This window comes from Homalodisca vitripennis, chromosome X, assembly GCF_021130785.1.
Source record: "Homalodisca vitripennis isolate AUS2020 chromosome X, UT_GWSS_2.1, whole genome shotgun sequence".
Classification (NCBI taxonomy): domain Eukaryota; kingdom Metazoa; phylum Arthropoda; class Insecta; order Hemiptera; family Cicadellidae; genus Homalodisca; species Homalodisca vitripennis.
This window is the reverse complement of record NC_060215.1, coordinates 149,664,442-149,687,676: the sequence shown is the minus strand read 5'-3', so window position 1 is coordinate 149,687,676 and position 23,235 is coordinate 149,664,442. Positions and strand designations below refer to the sequence as shown.

General features: G+C 33.6%; 1 protein-coding gene across 1 annotated transcript; it reads right to left on the bottom strand.

Moving 5' to 3' along the window:
• Nucleotides 1-245: 245 nt before the first annotated feature.
• LOC124370005 (solute carrier family 25 member 40-like) lies at nucleotides 246-23,214 on the bottom strand. Its single transcript, XM_046828272.1, has 7 exons — nucleotides 23,018-23,214; nucleotides 21,662-21,822; nucleotides 15,920-16,202; nucleotides 11,596-11,694; nucleotides 9,518-9,618; nucleotides 5,499-5,577; nucleotides 246-1,495 (listed from the first exon to the last, which is right to left on the bottom strand). The coding sequence occupies exons 1-7, from the start codon at nucleotides 23,154-23,156 to the stop codon at nucleotides 1,275-1,277; spliced, it is 1,083 nt and encodes a 360-aa protein (XP_046684228.1). The 5' UTR covers nucleotides 23,157-23,214; the 3' UTR covers nucleotides 246-1,274.
• Nucleotides 23,215-23,235: the final 21 nt, after the last annotated feature.

The following is a 23,235-nucleotide window of genomic DNA, read 5'->3' as shown; positions in this document are numbered from 1 at the left end:
CAATTCTATTACATAAAGATTAAAATCAAATAATATTAATAAAACCAACACATTAAGCGTAGAGAACAACATTATACTACAGAGCAATATAACATACTTATGGTTATTTAGTGAAAATATAGTAATCAATGTTAAGAGAACTTGACGTAAAATACACACAATAGCTAATATTTAATAATTAATATTTCCACTGAGAGCAGACAAATAGTTCATGTGAAGATAAGCAACTGTGGAATACCTTTCGTCCTTATCTACTAATGCTAATTACAAAATACAATACAAGCACAAAACACAATTTATACAGAACAACACAGAATATATTAGTGACATATAAGTCAGTCTTTATCACACAATCAGCTTTGGCACAGTTCCATTTCAGTCTATTATCATTTAAAAATGTATTACACTCAGTCTTGCTTAGTTTCACACAGTCCGGATGAAACCATCGGGCACATGGGTCATCGCAACCGATGCCCTCATTAATAACATATCTGCAACAACAGGGACAGATTCCATCATTCTTCTCAGGAGGAAATTAACAGGAGGCAGATTTAGGAAATACTTTGAAGAAAGTAAAAGTATATGTTGCTAAAAATGAAGAAGAGAATAAGACGAAAAGATTGAGATATGGGTAATTCTACACCAATCCATTGGCAACTACTTGATCTGCCCCTGCAAAGTGGGTACAAAGGAAGAAAATATACTTAATATGATGAATTTGTCAGAAGTGGGTACTATTATCTAGATGGCAGTGGAAGTATGTGTTAATTTCACTTAAAGGAAAACAACAGGCCGTGTTAGTAGATGACTCAACTCCAGTGTTTTGCAGAGCAGACAGCAGTTGTTTGTTACAGAATAAGTTTCGTGCCTTTAATAGATATCTTCAAATAATAGGTTTCACTCCGGTTATGGGACAAAAAATGGTGATTAATAAGTTAATATAATTAGTTAATATTGAAGGCGTATCAATAAACCTATAATACACCTGTACAACATATATCTCTATATATTGTAGTCTATAGAGGTAGGTTCTGTCACTGTCAGGATATTTATGATCATGAAAGGATTATCTTGAAGAACACTAAATCACAGAAATATGGCTCGAACTCACCAAAGTTTTTTTTGTGTTTTATATAAATTTGTTTTTCTTAATCACATAACACTTTAAAAAATTATTCTTTTATACAATGTATGAAAATTCACTTGTTACTTTTTAATAGGAGATTTAGAAAAATATCACAACAAACTCCTACGTAAAGTTTAGCATAGGCAATTTAAGAATGCACCTTATTTTGGCGTTTGTACTCATTCATGTTGTACTGCTCGAAGAAGTTTTTCCCGTACTCGAAAGTTGATACCATGATGGCACACGCAGGAGCAGTCTTGGCCAGGCGAGCAGTGAGTCCGGTATACAACCCTCGCACACCGCCGTCAGCGTAGATTTTTCGAAACCAATGGAATACAGACTTTTTTTGTTTCTTTTGCATTTGTTTATCTGAAAGCAATTTACAACAGAATTATTAAACAATTATTCCAATTCCAATTACAATTATTATTATGCATTATTCTAAAATCGCAAGCAGTAGAACCATATATTACTTACAATCTAAGAAATGTGTCAGCCAAACCTAGCTTGCTTTCTACCATCAGAAAGATATAGAAACAAGATAATGAGATTTTATTATCTCATTAATGTGGTTCCATGGGCCCTATGGTTCGAGTAATATGACAGCCACTCGGAGATGGTTTTTACTCTCCATTCTACTCAGTGAGGGTAGACAATAGACAATGGTTCGAGAGGCGAGCGAACCAGCATGCCTACATACAATGGAATAAGGAATAAGGTTAGTCGAGTTTATGGAATAAGGAAAAACAATAAATGCAGCCGCTAATTGCAATACTCTGACTAAACTTCGACATTCGATACAGAATACACGAAGTGGTCTATTGACATCTGGAGTTCGCTTGTTGCATGACAATGCCAAACCCCACTCTGCCATCCAAACCCAAAATCTCATCAGATCATTTGGTTAGGAACAGATTGACCACCGGCCGTACAGCCCAGACTTGGTGCTGAGTGACTTTCACTTGTTCCGCTACCTACCAGGAGTTCCTTGGCGGTAAGCACTTCAACACTGATGACGAGGTGAAAGAAGCAGTTAAACATCGGTTATCACCACAGACAGCAGACTTCTACGACATCAGCATTCAAAAGCTCGTAGAACGTTATGAGAAATGTCCACTCCTTTTTGTTGGTGATACGTCATAGCCTGTTGAACTAAAGGACATTTTATTAGGTCACCAACAAAATACTCAGTGACTTCAGGTAGATCATAAATTCCCATATAAACTTCAATTCCTACGAATACTTTCATTTCATCTACAGTTACCGGTGTCCAATTTGAATCCTGTTTGTTGCTTTCATTTTGTTTATAGACAGTGTAGGAATTAGTACATGACCAGAGATTCTCAAAAAATTCATTTCCTTTCAACAACAGAATTAAGAAATCGATTTCAGATGTACCCACCGGCAAAGTATGACATGGCCCACAATTGCTATCAAATATATTAGGCTCAACATAGTTCATTACATGAGACCAGGGAGGGGGCAGACGAAGGGGTGCAGGCAGAGTACGGCAGTGCCGAGCCCGAGCTGTTGGTTGGGCAGGAGCAGTTCAAGGTCGTCTACACCAAACTCACAACCACTAGCATCACTCCTGACATCACTGTGATCACTCAGAACACTATTGTCAACACAGATATCACTACTTTCACTTGAATCGTCACTATCACCGGAAATTGCAAAATCGATTTCACTGTCGCGAAGAGTGACTAGGCCCGGCCATGTTTTCCAATAAACTAATCAAAATTAAAACAATAAAAGCGTTATTGCACAAGAGAATAGGACAGAATAATGGTCTCCTTATAGCAAAACAGTCATAATAGTTTTGAATAGTGTCGCTAGAGCGCAGAAGATTGTAAAGCAGTGCAAGTCGATCTGAGTCTTGTGCCCTACAGTGGCTAAAAGCTGTCCAAGTCGATTCAATTCTTGGGTGCGGGAGAGGGTTAATTTTATTTTTTTACACAAAAATTAGATGGTAAATAACTAAACTTCTATAGCATAAAAATTAAATCAAATAATGATAATAGAACCTACACATTAAGCATAGAGAACAACATTATACTACAAAGCAATATATCATACTTATGGTTATTAAGTGAAAATGGTGTAAAATATATTAAAGTACTTGACTTAAAATATACACAATAGTAACTAATAATTTATATTTCCACTAAAAGCAGACCAACAACTCATATGAATATAAGCAACTGTGGAATACCTTTCATCCTTACTAAATACTAAATACAATATGAGCACAAAAACCATGTATATAGTAAAAGTAGAATATATGAATTAATAAGAAACAGTAGTTAATTGTTTTCCCCTAATATTTTTTTAATATTTATTTAATAGCAATGGTTTGTACCATAAACGTGAACATTTTGACATAACACTGAATCGCCACTGTTTTGTATGCATTGTCAATTATGATCATCATGCCCCAACAACCCTACAGTTAGCAGCTAAGAGTAATGATAAAATTTACATAATAGTCTCAAGACTGGACATAATGTACCTGAACTAACAAAAATTAATATCTTATTTAGTATTTGTGTTTCTGGATAGACGTATTTAAGTTATGCCTTTTTTCATATTTTTCCATAATTTTAATGCAAAGTACTTGACTTAACATTATACTGGAAATTGATCAAATTATTTCCAAGAGCACAACATACTTAAGCACTCCTGAGCAAATTTATACACTGGAGAATAATAAAATGAGGGATTCAATAATGTGAATTTCTTTGGTTTTTTTTAAACTATAGATCACCATAACAGTTGTTTAACCCTTTGACTAGTAATCCCGAAACAAATTCGGAAGCGCCCTACATGCCGCTTGCAGTAATCCCGATAGCTATGCAGGAAGCGCTATGATGCTAAACAGTTTTCACAATAATGTTTCGTAATGAATAATCTCTCGCTTGAATACAAATGCAATCTAGGGGATTAAATAAGAAAACAGTTTCAAGTTGTTTTCGTCATTCCCACTAGATCTCAGTTGTTCTTTTATTTATTTCTTTCAGAGCAAATTAACGGTATTCAGGCCATATGACGGTATTCAATCAGTTGTTCCAAGTAATAAGCTGATTCTATTTCTGTTTGAGTAATCAATACAGAAATAACCTCATTTACCTCCCCTTACTTTTACATTACCGGATGTCCTGATTGTAAACGTTTTGTCGTGTTTGCCGTGAATAAATAAACCAATAGCTTGGCTGTTTGTGTAATTACTAATTATGTAAAATGGCGTGAGAAAGACTCACAGACAAAGTTTAGGCTAAGATGCTCCCCTGAGACTTACTGCTCGGCATTTTCCCACCACCATCCGTGCTAAATATAAGAAGGACAAGCCGAGGAGAGTATGCCACGTGTGCAGATAGACCAGCGTTGGCGAGCAGCGGCACCGGGACACGATATGCCGGGATTGCGACGCTCCGCTTTGTATTTCCGACTGTTTTCGTGCCTTTCATACCATCAAAGATTTCTGAGTAGTCTTGTGTACTGTTACTATCTTGTACCTAGATAGTACCTAACCTGTACCTAGTATTTTTATGAAAAAATACTGAATATCTATCTTATTCTCATATTTTGTAAATAGAATAACTTTTGTGCATGATTAGATTAGTTTCTGTATAAATTTAAAAAAATTATAAAATGTTTAATTGAGTGTTTTTTATAACACATCTACTGCAGTAAATCACAATCACCTAAAAAAAAAAAAATCGAAATTTTTTTAAATCCCTTTTTTATTAGAACACTCTTACTGGGAAAAAAATCCACCAGTCAAAATAAACAAATACTAAATACCAAGGCCCAGTGGAAAGTTCATAAAGAAGCAACAGTGAATCACAAAATACTACATAAATTATAATTAACCATTCATAAAACAGAGTGGAAATTAATGTTGAATATCATTGAAGATCAGTCATTACTCATTATTTTATGATGTCTTAATTATCTGCAGAAAATATTATCTATTTTACAGTTAATTGTAATGATGTAAAACATAGTCAAAACCAATACTGAATGTTGGACTTGAGATTTCAATGCAGTTTTAGTAGTGAGTCCCCATAAATCAGACTACAAATAACTTGTTCTAGCTACCTTTGTCATCAAGTTATCACATGCGGTTTGTTCCTTACTTTTGCATAGATTATAATAATCTTTGGTAAACTAACCAAAAGGTAAAACAATGTAAATGTGTGTGCTTTTAAATATTTTCTTATTGGGTCTAAAAAACTATCAAGCTCAAGTTTTCTTCAAAAAACAATCGGCTCGGTTTGTATAAAAAAGCTTAGGCTATTGAAGCTATTCATAGAATTTATATTGAATATTCAAACTCTTTGGAAACATTATTGAAAACAGTGAAACTTACCTTGGTAAATCTGTGATGTGATGTCCAATTGCTGATGGGTTTTAACAACATCAAAAGGCGTTGTTGCAAAGGCAGCCAACTGTGGAAATAAAACTAATTAATACTGGGAAATTTGGTTGGTTGGACAAAGCTAAGAGCCTAAGCAGCTGATTCTATCAACACTGAAACTAAAAGATTCAGATTTAGGCTACTTTAGAAAAATGAACTAAATAAACAATTTTGTTGTTTTATTCTGTAAGGAAAAAACATGAGAGGGTACCCATTACACTTGAACCTAAAATTTGCTACTTTTTTAAGTGACGGGATGTTCATAATGAATATTGGAGACTTGTGTTGTCTCCTGTTGAGATCCTCTGACACAGTGTCCACTGCTTGATTGTGCTGGTAAACATATGAATTATAGACGATAATGTTCATCAGATATGCTTCTTTGTGCTACATTACAGGACTATCACAAGTAACACTGGTTAAAATAATGCAATATATCTTTATGCTGATGATGCTAACCTAATAGTAACTGGAGGAAATAAAAGACTATATAAAGAGCTCAGCACAGGAAGCTCATCTATTATTGCTTAGCAAATTTTTTATTTCAACAAATTACGTCTCGTTTTTGCACAAAGCAATGTAAATAAAACAGGGAATATAATTTACAAATTAACAAAATCATATCAAGATCGTAACATACGAGGGGGTACCCAAAAAACCGGAATTTTGTTTTAAATATACATATATTTATTTTTTTTACAAAACAAACTTATCACCTTCAAAGGATTCTCCATTGCACTTTATACACTTATCCCATCATTGTTTCCACTGTTCGAAACATGTTTTGTACTCCTCGTCAGTAATGGCTGCCAGTTCCTCATTTGTTTTTTTTCTTGACGTCATCCACGCTGTGAAATCGGAGACCTTTCATGCCCCTTTTCATTCGTGGGATTAAAAAGAAGTCACAGAGAGCCAGATCTGGTGAGTAAGGTGCGTGTGGTAGCGAAACCATGCCATTTTTGGCCAAAAACCGGGTGGTGACAGAGATTGCTGTGTGCGCAGGCGCGTTGTCATGGTAAAAAACCAGTCCCATGTTTGCCACAAATCTTTTGTGACAAATGCTGTTCCGTAGTCTTCTTAAGACTTCAAGATAAAACACTTGATTTACTGTCTGGCCTGGTGGAAGGAATTCTGAATGGACAATCCCCTTTACACCTAAAAAAAATGAGCATTGTTTAGACACTCGATCTGACTTGACAGCATTTTTTTGGTCTGGGCGATGATGCCGTCTTCCATTGGCTGGATTGTTATTTGATTTCTGGGTTGTCCCCATAGCACCAAGATTCGTCACCTGTATTATTTTTTAGAAGGAATCTGGAAAGTTGCTGCTTCAAATTACGGCAGGCTTCAATTCGACGTTCCTTTTGAAAGTCAGTGAGAGCACGAGGCAAAAACTTGGTGGCAACCCTTTTCATGTTCAAGTCTTCGGTTAAAATCCAATGAACTGAGCTCCATGACAGCCCACTAGCCTCTGATATTTGCTCGATAGTCTGTCGTCAGTCTGCAAGCACAATTTCTTTCACTTTCACAAGATTTTTGTTTGTTCGAGAAGTCGATGGTCGTCCAGAATGAGGTTTGTCCTGAATTGACATGTCACCATTTTCAAACCGAGAAAACCATTCGTACACTTGGGTTTTCCCCATAGCGTCGTCTTTGTAGGCTGTCTTCAGCCTATGTCTGAAACAACATTTCAATTGTTTCAGCTGCAAAACAGCTGCACACTGTTCACTCAAACTTGCCATCGTAAAAAACTGCACGATCACAAAACAGCAATAGCAAAAACTATTACTGCATGGGAATAGAACACTTCAGGTCAACGCAACAGGCGGCACTGAGCTGGCAGAGTAGCGCTACAAGAGCTAAGCAGCGAGAATTTGTACTACGCAAGCTCCGCCTACGGCAGAGCTATTCCGGGAACTTTTGGGTACCCCCTCGTACACATTTTCAAACAAAATTCCCTCTGTGCTATATGCCTTACAAAGAATGTCTTTTAGTTGTAATTTTGAGACACTAAAAATAATTTACTTTTTGCTAGTGCACTCCCATATTTTGTATGGAATATCTGTGTGTGGGACAACCACCAAGAAAAACTTGGACATTGTTCTCAAACTCCAAAAAAGGAGTATTAGAATGAATAATGAAAAAATTGAAAACAAATTATATTGCTGATGGAGTGTTAAAGACCTTTTTAAAGAACTTGAGATTTTTACTGTATACGGATTATATATATATATATATGTAGTTTTATGAGAAAAACGCTAATTCCATTGGAAAAAAAAAAATGTTTAGTTTTAAAATACCATTAACAATAACTGCAGAGAAAAATAATGCAATATCTAAGAAAAAATTGAAGCTAAGCCTAATTTCTTTATCGTTTATTCATTTGACTAGTTTTATAATTCTGGGTTAAGCTCAGTTTTTATACAACTACTACGTATCAATTTGTGTTTTTGTATTTGTTTTGTTTTTTAAGGAGAGGCCAAACCCCTTTTGAGCCTTATTGTGCCCATTCCAACATCTTAGACCACTCGGCTATCAGCACTCCCAATCCAATCTTTTTGGATTGTTTTGTGTATTTATTTTAATTATTGTTGATTACTGAAATATATTATTATTGTTTTATCTCCATAGTTTAAAAATGTTTCTTTTTAATTATGTATAATATTGTTAACTTTTTCTGTATTTTGTAAAATTAATCTGTGTTATGGCTAAAGCTGCAATTATTGGGGCATTTGTGATTATATTGACTATAGGATTAGGGTACTTTATCACATTATAACCTCTTAGTTTATAAGTATATTAGTTAAGTAATTTGTATGACACTATTCCATGTATACAAAATGTATATTCAATGAATAAAGAGATTTTCAATTCAATGCCACATCGTTATAATAGCCTCATTTTTTTTCTTTTACATTTTTTAAAACATCTGTTTTCATTGGAGCATAAACATGAATTATTATGATCTTCTAATCAGAAAGAATGTGGTCACTAGATACTTCTCATATATGTTTATTGTAGTACAGTTTTTTAAATTATGTAAGTTTTAATTTTAGAACTCTTCTCAAAATTATGTAGTTAAAGTACAATAATATGTAGTATAAGTATAAAAATGTACAATGTCTGTAAATACTTTGTTTAAAGGTTATTTTTGACGATGGAAGGATTGTGAAGGAAAACAGGATTTTTTCGGACATTTGCCATCGTTCAGTGAAACAAGAAAACAGTAACACTACGTTTCGAGATCTGCAATCTGATCTCTTCTTCAGGTAAAGAACTAACCTAATACATAATTACAAACTAAGTTAAAATAAACAAATCTTACTAAAGCGTTGTGGCACGCCTAAGTCAGGAATCACAACCTACATGTTGTTGTCAACTTCACTAACACTAAAGACATGCACTTAATACAAAATCCCTCTGGTCAGTCGTAGGTGGTCAGTAGACGAGTGAAGACGCATTGTGACCTGTATTCCGTAGTTTACTTTTAATGATTAGTGTTTTGTATAGTTTTGTATTAAGTGCATGTCTTTAGTGTTAGTGAAGTGAAGTTGACAACAACATGTAGGTTGTGATTCCTGACTTAGGCGTGCCACAACGCTTTAGTAAGATTTGTTTATTTTAACTTAGTTTGTAATTATGTATTAGGTTAGTTCTTTACCTGAAGAAGAGATCAGATTGCAGATCTCGAAACGTAGTGTTACTGTTTTCTTGTTTCACTGAACGATGTCTGTAAATATTTGAACAATTTTTACCTGAAGGATTTTGGAAACCGCATTTAGAGATAAATGAACTGTATATGCTGTAAAATATACTAAAAACTGCTTACAATTTAAAACATACAGTCAAGTTTTAAATGCAGCATATAAAACGATGTATCAACGTTTGTGTATTAAAATTTTATGGACAATATTTAAAATGATAATAATGGCCATGTGGAGGGAAATATTTTCTTATACAAATATACTCACAGTTCCTGATGCGCTTCCGGCTAAGAAGCTGAACCAAAATGGGATCTTTTCCTCAGGGTAAAAGTACGATTTCAGGTACTCATAGCAAACCCAATATATGCCTGAAAATAGCAAGTAACATTTGTACAGTAAATCAAAACATTTATTACAATCAAGTTCGACAACCCAGTACCTGGCTCTAATAGATTTTCAATGTATTAAACATGTTTTAATAAAAACAATTGCAGTACCTTTACTTTTGCTTTGTTCAAACAAACATTGAAAAACAACAATCAAAATTTAATATTATACGTGAAATATTCTGTAAATATTTTTCTTAAGTTTTATGTACAATTTGAAATGATAACTGTTATTCAGATATTTGCAATGGTTCATGTAACAAAAATAAAACACTATGTTTTAGTCTCAAACCATCTCTGATGTGTTTTTCTGTGTAGTGACTTGGTTGGTACTTGCTCCAATGGCTCTGGAGTCTCAGGTAAATGCTAGCCAGTTGTTTGTTTATATTAACTGTGACAGGGATGAGTTCATTGCCACTTATTGATTAGTTTTTAATTTTCTGCGTATGTTTAACTTTATACCTCAGAAATTTTTCACCTACGACACTAGTAACAAAACTTTTTTCGACTAGATACAATAAAACCTCCTTCTATAAGGAAGTTTTTGTTTATTTGGTCAAGCAATTTTTCCAAAAGGAAAGCTTTCCAAAGGAGGTGAATAATTTGCTTACTTACGTCTATTACTTACAGTGAATTTAAAATCTGAAAATGCTAATTTGATAACTAATAGATTGTCTAAATAAAATATCAGCACCAAAATAAACCTGTTGTAGATAAAATAATATCCTTATGTATTTACATGATATACATAAACATTGCTAAAGTATACATAATATTATTATGTAATAATAATTTGCAGTAATAAAATTAGTGAAATAGTGAGGCTGGATGCTTGATAGTGTGGATGACTCATTATTGGTGAAACCCCACTGGCCTGACTTTACTTGCTAATCATCTACGCCAAGTCTATTTCTTTCTTTGGTCTGTGCTTATAAATATTTACACACTCCCACATCATAACATTTCTTAACACACTCGTTGCGAGTGATGACGATTGTTGTCATGCAATACTGGTGCGCCATGCAGATGACAACAATAGCAGATATCTGCTTACTTGGCCACCATTGCCTCAGTGTGAGCCTAGCAGTTACCGTGAAACGTTGTGCTGTTTGTCGCGTGTTGTGCCTGTTTCATACATTGTATATTCGCAATCTGTTTGTGGTTCACAATTTTCGTTTGCTGGCTGTACTGTATTGTTTATTGTGTGTAGTGTATGGTGTAAGGTGACTGTGTATGTGTGTTTATTATTGTATTTAGGCAATATGGAGGACAACAATGAACTAGTGGAAGACTTTATGAGTGAACAGGATGATTCCGATTCAAGTTCAGAGAGTTCTGCTGATGTGAGTTCAGTCTATGTTTATGACTGTTTTCAATTTGTTGTTACACAAAACAATTTTTTTCACTATTTGTGCAATTGACAATGTCTTCCGCAAGTGACAGTGCCATTCGGGAGTAATGACACAGCGTCCTGCGGTTCTGACTAAGCGGGGACCAGCGCCAGGTGCGGCTGGCAACAATTGTTGTCACAATTATGACATCACCAAATCTGGCAGTGGGGTTACCTAGACAACCTTGTACACCCTTTTTGGCTGCACTGACTTCATTTTGGGTAAGTTAAAAAAAATAATTTTCCCACAATTACCATGACCGGTCAAATTTTTTCAGCAGCGAATGTGTTAAACTGGTTTTCTTGTTATATTTATTGCCAAAGAGGGAGTCAGCATTAAATAAATATATAGTTACCAGGGACATTGTGGATGGACGAGGGAAACCGTAACGAGTACTGCCTGGTCTCTTTTCTATTTGTCTGAATACTATTATAGTAGTATTTTAACTGTATTCCTAGTCATTATTGTCATTTTCCACTATTGCACTTAAAGAATTACTAAAGTAATGTGGAATACATTATTTAATTATTTTAAACTCAATAATTAACTATAAGAATAAGATTCTCACCTGAAAACGGCATATCCCTGAAGAGTGTAGGTGTCAAGCCTTTCCACAGCCCTCTGTATCCATGCAGCCTTACAAGACCTTTGACCACACTGAGTGCATCTGGAACATAGTCTTATTATCAGTCTAGGAGATCAAAGGAAACATGGGGAATTACAATCGTACAATGCAATATACTAAAACTCAAGGTCAGTTTTATTTTTAAAAAGAAATAGACGAGAAACAAATATGTGCCATAGTTAAATCTTTAAAGCCATCTAAGTGTGAGGATATATATGGCTTATCCAATAAAATAGTGAAAATTCATTGCTCCTCTTATAATCAAGCCCTTGACTTATGTAATTAATCTTAGTTTGTCTTCCTCACGTTTTCCAAATTGTTTAAAACTTTCAAAAAGTATCCCCTTGTTTAAAAAGGGCGATAGATCCTGTGTAGATAATTATAGAACAATAACGATTGTTTCGGTTTTTTCTAAAATATTAGAGACTTGTGTTAAAAATCAGCTCATGGATTTCCTAGATGTAAATCAAATCTTATCAAATAGCCAATTTGGGTTTAGGCCGGGCTACTCAACAGTTAAGGCATTAGACAATGTTGTGTCTCAGATATTGACAAGTTTTGAGGATCATGAGTACTTGGGATTGACCCTGTTGGACCTCAGCAAGGCTTTCGACAGTATCTCTCATGATATTTTATTAAATAAATTGCAGTATTATGGAATATGTAATGATACCTTACAGTTCTTCAGAACTTATTTGTGTGGTAGACTACATATGGTCAGTGTTGGTGGTCAAGATTCGTCTGTAAAAGAAGTCCTTGCTGGGGTCCCTCAGGGCTCTGTCCTTGGCCCCCTCTTATTTATTTTGTATGTCAATGACTTACCAATCAATTTGAACTGTAATACCGTATTGTACGCGGATGATACATCTATAATAGTAAAGGGCAACTGTGTACATGATGTTCTTAGTAACACTAATAGAGTAATCAATACAGCTTCTATGTGGTTTGAGTCTAATCTCTTAAAAATGAATGATAATAAAACTGAAAACATACTATTCTCTCTAAGAAGTATTGGAATGCAAGACTCTATATTGAAAACCGGTGAAGCTCTTAGGGATAACTTTAGATTCTAAGCTTATCTGGCATGAGCATACAAATAATGTAATTTCAAAGTTGTCAAGAGTTTGTTTTTTTACTACGTAAACTAAAGAGCTGTGTTAGTAATAAGTTACTTAAAAATTGCTTACTTTAGTTTTTTTCATTCTCATTTGTTGTATGCTAACATTTTATGGGGGTAATAGTGTAGGCGCAGAAAGAGTTTTCCTGTGGCAGAAAAGAGCTATAAGAATTATGTTTTGTCTAGGTTATAGGGATAGCTGTAAATCATATTTTATTAACAATAATATAATGACTCTTCCATGCATTTTTTATTTTTCAAAATTTAATTCATGTACGAGAAAACGTAGAAGATTTTACAAGTTTTAACAATATACATAATTATCACACACGACATGCTAATGACTTAGTTTTGCCTACAATGAGATTAAACCAAATACAGCAAGAGTCATAAATATTTGCAAATCAAGCTCTTTAACAAGCTTCCCGAAATGTTTGAGGGGTGTTAGATTTACAAACTTTTTAAATCAAAAATTTCCAAATGGCTCATCACTCAGGCCTTCTACTCTGTAAACGAGTTTCTGAATTCAGAGGTAGCTATTAATGCTTAGCGTTTATTCCCATCATATGAAATGTCCATACTTTTGTAGGGCCAGTATATTTTACTGTGTTGTTTTTTGTTTTTTAACTGTACATTATTGTAATATGTATTGTTTTTTATGACTGACTTTGTCAATTCTGTAAAGAAAAAATGGCAATAAAAATGATTCTGATTCTGATTCTGATTCAAATTTCAACAGGACTTTTACTTACGTTCCTTATAGATGATAGAATATTTGTAAGGATAAGAGAATTTCAGACATTTGCCATCACTGTATGTTACAAAAATAGACCATTACACTTTGAGAAGTGGAATCTGTCCTTATCTTCAGTTGTTGAAACGTAAGATGTAAGGTTAAGCATGCACAAACATGTTAAATACAATGAGATGATGACTTGTAATACAGTTATGACGATAACTTGTCAAAGTCAAACTTCTATGGTATGTGCAACATGTGTGTAGTGATACTATTTGTGCAATTGGTGCTGGTTTCATCAAGTGTGTGCTTGATTTTTTAAACATTTTTTCTGTTATCAAGATTGACTTTGCCAAGTTCATTACTATGTGTTTGTGTTTTTTTTCCTCACCAAGTCCTCAGACTCAGCTGTTTTAGGAAAAGTTAATTTTCTCAAGTGTTACATGGTTAAGCTTCAGAGCTGTTTTGGACACTTGATTTATCAAGAATTTTATTGAATATATAAAAAAACTTACACCAATGTATATTTCTGTGTTCACAGCAAAATTTGCTACATGTATACAATTCTAAATGTTGTATTACTGCTATATTTAGTATAATATAAAAAATATGAACATTTTTATATCAACTACCACAAGTAGGAAAACATTTCAAATGTGCGCTTTTTCGTAATAATATATACAAACTGTATTTATATATATATATAAAAGCATAAACTGTTCAACATTATACATTTCTGTTTTCAGGACATTTCCTACAATTTGGCTATTCTGAATTTTGAATATGTGTAATATTTCAAATACATAAGCATACATTTTTGCAAATTTTGTTTTTATCTTTAATTTTTTTTACTTTTTATTTATTTTTAAACTAAGAAATTTGTTTTTCTAACTTACACAGTCTGAAAGCACAGTTCTTTGCAAAACAAGTGGTATAACACTTTATATTTCACCCTCCAACTGATAATGATACACTGGTTTTTGTCTTTGTGCAGCATATTTTTTGATTTTTTTTTATATATGTGCTAAATGCTAAGTAATAAGTGTTATAATCAATTTTTTTTTTGTTCAAAACGAGAAAAATGTAAAATAATACAAACATGCATTTTCTAGAGCATTGTTTTTTATTGTACATCAATTGAAAAATGTGTATTGAAAATGTTTTGTTTTCCAAGTTAAACTCCACGTAACTTTCACATGACTTGAGACAGTAAGATACTGTAAATGTACAAAACATATACAGTTTTGTAGTGAACTGAAATATTATAACACATATACACTTATTTACAACACAAAAAAGTGTTTTGATACAAATGTAAAGATTGTACTACTTTCTTGTCAGCACCCATCCATATTGGTATTTGATGATTTCTTTTGACAAGAATATCAGATAAAGATGAATTTTTTCCACTGCCATGATCAATTTTCACAACCTAATTGACATTCCACCAGTTTATAATCAATCCAGACTACCTGACAACAAATCTGATAAAAGAAATATCATATTGCACTTTATTTGCCGATATGCCACTTTCATCATCAGACTGACATTTTCATCATCCAATATTTCATGTATATTTGAACAAGGATCACCCATTTTTCAACATAATAATAAATTATAAACGACTAGCCTACATAATAACCTACCAACAGTAGCAACAAAGAACGTCAAGGCTGTTCAGCGCATCACCAGCTGCATAGTCTGTCAGCTGTATGCCGTGTGGCGTTTGGATCGATATCAGCTGACAACGAGTAATATTACGAATATAAACTATATAAAATGAATTGGTATTTATGAGTATTCGTAGTGAGCAGCAGTGAGTAGTGAGGATTCGACTGGTGCAAGTTATGTCTTTGTAACTTAAACGGCTTTTGCGTAATAAAAGCGGAAAGTTGATCGACAGCTGTGCCGTCTTTATCAGTTCTCAAGCGGTATTGATGCACGTCTGTGCCGTCTCTCATCAGTTGGAGAGTTAAGTTACTATTTAGATTTATTATAAATTTTACAAGGACAGTCTGCAAAACCTCACAAAACAGGTGTGCATTTCACAAAATATGATGGACGCTCGGAAGGTTAAATATTATGATTAAAAGGTAATTATGTCATTTAAATGTAAATTAATGTTATGTCTGACCTCACCCAAGGCTGTATTATATGACATTGTCAATAGTTATACATATCTATATGAAAAATTTTGTTTTATTATTATTACTACTACTTTGGGGTCCCCTATAGTATATTTTTCTTCATCCAGTCAGTAGAATTGCAAAGTTTAGTAATTAACTTGCAAAATTACGGTGATGTAAAATGTATTTAATATACTTTTATTTTAACGTTTTGTGCACTAAATATAGCTGTGACTAGGCAAAAAAGAAAATTAAAGTTAAATTTCCCAACTTAGATTAAGTACTTACCACCATAGCTCAATTTCATGGATTGCATTTTTGTTCTAATAAGCTCCATCGGACTCACACAGGTGGCGGCGGAGAACCGAGCCGTCACACCAGACACCATCGGTACCCAGATAGGCTGCTTGTTTGTCTCTGGATCTTTGAAGTAGTCATTTAGTCGAGTGCGCAGCTGTTCGTATGTGGTGAAGTATACCACTGTCGACGGTATGGCTATAATCAATGTCGGGCTGAGGCCAGACCACAAAGATGTAATGCCCTCATTGCGGGTAATTTTGATCAGCGCATCCTGCAACAAACAATATTACAATAAAACCTGTTAATTGTTACAATTTCCAAACAGAGCTAACCAAAACACCACCAAATTTTACAAAAACAAAATGTTTTTAATTTTACATTTTTTTAAATGTAAGTTTTATTTATTTAACTCTTTTGAAGACCACTCCAACATTCTTAGAGTTTTATTTACAAGATTACCAAAAACTGGTGGTCTAGATATTTTTTGTGTGAAAAAGACAAATCACTGGCCATTTGTAAAGTTCAAAATTAAGGCCTAAAGTAATTTAAACTACTCAAATTGAATAGGAACATTTAAATGTTTAAGAAACTGCATGCTCTGGCAATAAATTTAATTATTATAACTCATAAGTTTAAATGAAATAAAAAAATCACTATTTTATAACTATTTGCAGACACAAACTTTTTGTCAGCTGCTGTATATATTTTTTGAAACAAAATATTTATTTATTCTTCTACATTAATATTGTCACATTCAAATTGTCCCCATTAGATATTATGTACTTGTGCCAGGTGCCAGCGCTCCATCCAATCCTCAAAATACTTCTTGAAATCGATGCTTGGGACAGCCTTCAGCTCTTTTAACGATGCACTTTTAATGTCATCTATGTGTGTAAAACGACGCCCATTTATTATTTGAATTACAAGAAGTCACAAGGAGCCATATCTGGAGAATATAGATGCTGGGACATCGTTACATTACTGTTTTTGGCAAAAAATTCACAAACAACGTGGGGAGGTGCACTGTCATGGTGCAAAAGCCATGAATTGTTTTGCCAAAAATTTGGGTGTACTCATTGGATTTCTTTACGAAACCGGCCCAAACTTGCAGGTAGCACTCCTTATTGAGTGTTTAATCTTATAGTAAGAATTCATGATGCACTATGCCATTAAAATGATGCCATCATATCCGTAAACCCATATTTCGTCACCTGTTATAACACAAGAAATTCTACATCGTCATTGCCTTAATTTAGTGACTCCTGTGACACTTCCATTCGCTGGTGTATTTAATCAAAATTCATCAATTTTGGAACAAATTTTTCTGCCACGTGAGTTATAGTGTTATACATAAATCATTCAAAACAATTGAACATAGCATGAGCCAATTGATATGCCAACATCATCAGCGACTACTCCGATCATAGTACGGTAACCGTTCATAACCATTTCTTCAACTTTTTTATTGGTTGTTCATATGTCGAGGCATCTGTAGCATTCGTCATCTTCAATGTCTTAATTGTAATCTATGAAACATTTATACCACTCGTAAACCCTTGTTTTACTCGTAGCAGACTCACCATACAGCTTTGTTTAGATTTCCCACCCTGTGTTATACTTTACTATACAATGAACACAGCAGGAAATTTTATTATTTTTCAGGAGCATGAGTACCAACATAATAAATAAAAAATGTTGACAATCAGATACAAATAATGTCCAAACCGGACTTAAAAATTCCTGTTACTTTTTTGAACATACCTTATATAACTATAAAAGTAATTATATTTCTTATCTATAAACCACTTACTTTTGTATTTTCCTAAGGGTGTGCATAAAACAAGGTGTAAATTATTGATAAGATAAAAATAATTTCAAATCTACAACCAGTATTAATACACTATGTTTATTTACAAATTTGAAACAAAAAGGAACGTTTCTACTACCAGGCGCGTGACAATCACGAATATATTGGTGTGCTGATGCTCCGCACCTCAGTCAGCATTCAGCTGTGACAACGGGAACATCTCCACACTGCCCGTATTTTAATGTACTGAACTTGTAAGGAGATTATGTACAAAAGTAGTATTTTAGTCCCTCTTTCATATGTATAATGAAATTTTTTTCTTATACTTGATTTTTTTATTCCAAAATGTTCCTTACTTTCTGAATAGTCCTCGTACTAAGCTGTATAGAGTATTGGAAAATCAACAATGACATTGGAGAGTGTTGTATTCTATAGAAGAAAACCAGAACAGAAATGTCATATGTCGAAAGGCTTCTGTTGAGGATTTCTAGAATGTATTTACAGTGTGGTGGAAACGTTCCATTAAAGTAAGCTAATGGGTTAGTATATTAACATTTATAACAACTCACATATTGTTACAATATTATAACATCCCAAATAAATGGAATGGTCACATAATGGTGCTTCAGAAACCAATATAACAATCAAACTAGATAGAAACAAGGCTTAAGACCTAATCATCATCAGCACAAAAATTACACATATCCATAATAATGCAGGAATGGTTAGTCAGACTCCACCTCAAAAACTGTCAAATCCAACAGACTTGCTAAGTTTAGAAAAGAGTAAATGAATATCACTGACACATTAACTTTACCTAGAAACCGGTTTCCACGTAGCAGTACTCAAATCAACTGTTTTAAATGTTGCAAAAACTAAAATGTAAAGGTACAAAACATACAAATTCAACCAAGATGATTAAAAAATCAGTAGAAATATAGAAACTACACACCCTAAGGCATAAACAATACGAAAGTAACACATTAAATCAAACATGCCAACAATTCTTTACCAGAATATAATAGAATTAGCAAAGAAAGTTAACAGATTCAACCTTTTTTCAGTGAAAGGTCTGAAAGTATTAAAAAAGACTAGCAAAGAAAGTTAAGAGTAAGTTTGATTACAGTAAGCTCTTTTAATTACAGTAAGCTCACAATAGCTTGGCATGTGTGATGTAGTTTGCTTAACAACACTACATTTGCCTGAAAAATCCTGTGACAACATATTTGTCTATGATGTAAGTCCCATTTTCTGGCTGCAATGCCAGACATTTTCATAGGCAGACGAAATGTATCAGCACCCTTCATAATAACCACTATATTTAGTACAAAATTCTATTTTGCTCATTATCTATTTCAAAAGCTGGGCTGAACTATATGAAGATCCGGACAACAGAAGGCAAAACTAGTGTAAGGCAGAACTAGTGTGAGTCTACAATATCTTAATCCGGACAGGACACATTCTCTGCTAAAATACGCTTGAGAATAAAAATGTAATTGTATTGGATACTCATACTGCCCATAACAGAATGTAGCAGAAGAAAACAAAGCTAGGTGTGTTCCATCTACACTATGGAGTCCCTGGTGGATAGGCTAACTATTAACGCTGATGATACTTCACGCTACAACCAGAAGCTTATCTGTGAAGTGACAATGACTCATGTCAAGGCCTGAGATTACAAAATACACATACTTGGAATGTAATCCTCCTTAGGAGATTATTATGCAAAAATATGAAACAATGAACAACATACTCAACAGAGTTGATATGACAAGAGTTATGAACTGAAACTAAGAAAACTAAAGCAGATAGATTTCTGTAGCTAAGGTTTTTGAACAATCCGACAAAAAATAATCCAATAATCCAAGACACTTTGGCAGATCATACATTAACTGTAAAAGAAATACCAAAAATATAAAGAAAGGTTCATGCATAGATGAATATTGACATTAAAATTACCACTAGGCGGACAATATCTGCAAAATCGAATCAGAGGTTTATGTTATGTGAAGGATCAAACACACAGATGGCTTCAAGAAGTATAAACAGCTTATTTCGGTTTGGTAGAAACCTACATCAGATACAAACTTATTGTATAGAATGGGAAGGAACATCAGCTACCAATATCAAGATCTTGAACCATGACAGTACTGTTACAAGCATATAGAACCTAGGAATAATGACTTGTAGGAGATCATACCTAATATTGATAAGTCAAATATTCCTTGAGGAGGACACAGAGTTTAAGCTGAGTTAAAAATTCTCATAGCAAAAATGCTACAAGCTCTTCAGACTTTTTAGCAAAAATGTTTGTCTTGTAGCACTTATTACTTACATAGTATTGGTATTCTACGGAGATTACAATAATACTTATTGAAAAACAGTCTGCAGTTCTGTAATATTTAATTAAGTGGTTTGGTTATTTATTATAAAACAAGTAACTTTTAACATCCGTTTTCTTTAAAAAACTAATTAGGCCCTACCAATATCATTCACACTGTAGCCTTCTTTGTTAGTAAACACCAATGTTCAACCTGTTGAGGAGTACTGACGTTTATAACCGTCAACCTGTCTAGAGTCTACTAGAGTAAGCAAAAGTATCATTAATGGAATCCATAGAGTAATGAACACTGTTTGGCTGTATATTTATTAAATATGTATTTAAACATTATAGACGATCATCATTTGTTATCTTATTACATGTAAAGTGTTGCTTACATTTAGTTCCTTTCCTTGTACACTCACTCTGTGTTGTATTTGAGCACACAAACCAGCGATTTGATTAATTTTTTTAATCATTCTGTCACTAGCAGCTAGTACCGTACATCAATGAACAATGAATTGGAAGAACCGAGAATAGCATATAAATGGACTTGGCGCGAGAAAGTTACAGAACATGGGCGGCAAAGCTGTGATAATATGTTCTATCGAACTAAGAGCCATCACATTACAGCAATAATTACTTACTTAAAATAGAAGAATGCCACTAGAGAATGTAAAAAAACTGTTGTAAATTATTTGAAAATTCTGTGATGGGTGGTTAAAACCATAATTATTCTTTAGGCATAAAACGGCAATAACCGTAAGTATCTTTTGGAACTTCTTTCAGCTACTCCTTAACTGGTTAATCCTCATGGAAATGGACCTTTCTATTAGTACCTCCCATCCAACAGACATAATTAACAAATTGCTTAGATTGGTTATGCTTAACATTTCACGAATGTCTGACATTTCAAAATAAAATCTGACTATAACATAACCTCAAATTCCAATACTAGTTATAGACGCCAAGACAAGACATTTAGAAGTGTTAGCCACGGCACTATAGTATCAGTATCAGAACCGCTGTTATAGCAACAAGCATGGGCATTCATTGTATACTACTCTCGCATCAAAAAGTACAGATAACTTTGTTTGAACGTTGACCAAAAACTAGTTGAGCAAAATTATCGGGAGTTATATAAAAATGTTGCTTGTTTACTTCTATGTCTACAAATAAATCAAATTGTTTACAAACACTGAATAACCTTCTCGACAATGCTATGTCAGAGACAATAAAACCTATTTCCATCAATACATTGCTGATGAAAAGAATCAAGGAGTGACTATATGTCCAATTCTGTTCATGTAATTTGGCTGTCACATACTATAAATTTCTTTGAATGATTTATTGGCTACAGTTTTGTTTGAAAAGTATATATTTTAGGTATCATTCTTCAGAAATCAAAAACTAACATTATACATTTTACTAACAAATCAGTCCAATAAACACGTTTCATTAAGTATCCAAAACAACAAAGCCTACATCTATCTAAAATTAATTTTCTAAATTAAATATGTGAAGTACTTCCATAATAACATTCTATTTTATATAGCAAACCTGATAAGTTTATGATATATTCAGAAAAATATTTGTTGCTTACCCACGTGCCAGTGAAGGGACTGTGTCTACGATACCACTGGTCCCCTTCGAGACAGGGGCAAATATGATCCATGAGTCCATTACAGAAGATGAAGCATTTCTTTGAAGACAGTGCCATTTGTTGGGCCTGCAGCCGTATCTTCACGACATCCAGAGGGGTTACTGAAATTAAAATCAAAATTTTAATACAATACTCAATGACTATCCTAATTTTGTTTACCAGAATTGTACTAAATAGGTATTGTACATTAAAATGTAACGGTATAGGGCTGCAGTACAGCAAGTGGCCACCAACACCATTGGCTGATGATTATAGAATGATTTGAATTATCGATATTCATGACCATCCAAAGGACTGAAAGCAAAATGTCGGACCAAATAACATAATAGATATTTTGAAGAACAATATTTTTTTGCTAGTTTTCAATCTTATAAATTAATATAATCACAACAAAACAATAAAATTAACTCACCTTATGTATTTCAAGGATAAACGTAACTGCTTGTGTAACAAAGAAGACACATACGTCACTGTTTTTGCCTACATTAGTCAATAACAAAACACATGATTTTATTTTGAATTTATTTCCAAATATGATTTTACTTTGAATTAATTTTGAGCCATAATGTCGAGCTGAAATAAGTTTTATGCTTTTATAATTGTATTTAAACGACCTTTGAGCAGCATAGTACTTATAATAACTTTAGCCAATCTAAAATGGTATTTCTGCAGGTACTGATGCCGTCAAAAGTACATTCATAAAAAGTCATAGTTTGTTTGATTTTAACTAAAATGGTCGACGATTTTACATTATATTCATAATACCAAATTTAGAATGATCAAATTAAGTTTTCTCAACATCGTTTTTAGATACATTGTGTTTGTTCTTACTTTTCTTGCAGCGAAATACTATTTGATTTCCACCTTTAATTCTAGTTTTCTTCTTGTCAATACAAACTGGGACAATTCAGATTTAAAGGAGCAAGGTCATATCTTGTAACCGTTTTAAACATTGCTCAGTGTTTATAAAAACACTTTGTTTGAACCAATAACTGCATGTTCATTGCCATTGTTCTTGTCATTGTTGCTAGCCTTCTCCTACATAAATGAAAAACAACAGCTGGTAATAAAGTCACTAGCAACAGCTGATAATGACATCACTAGTCCAAATAAAGAAAGCTGGCAATGATTAATTATTAATATCTATAGGTCAAATGTCGTATTTGATAGTATCGATATTTAAAATCGATAATCATAATCTGTTGTGTTGGTGGCGTATTATACTATAGCACTGTGTAGCGTATTCAACTCCTTACCCACGCTTGAAACAACCCAGAAATGAGAAATAATACTCACTGATGAATGACGTCACGACAGCTCCGGTGCATGATGCTACCATCTGCTGGTAAGGTTTAACTCGGAATCTTGGGTCACTTTGTGTTGGTATTTCCTCACCAACTACTTGAGAGGAAGGTGCTGCACCTGCAGGCGCCATGTCTTATAGTTTTGTATTGACTAACGGGGAAGTCTATCTCGTGTTAAAATGTAATTAATCTGAAACAATTCAAGATTTT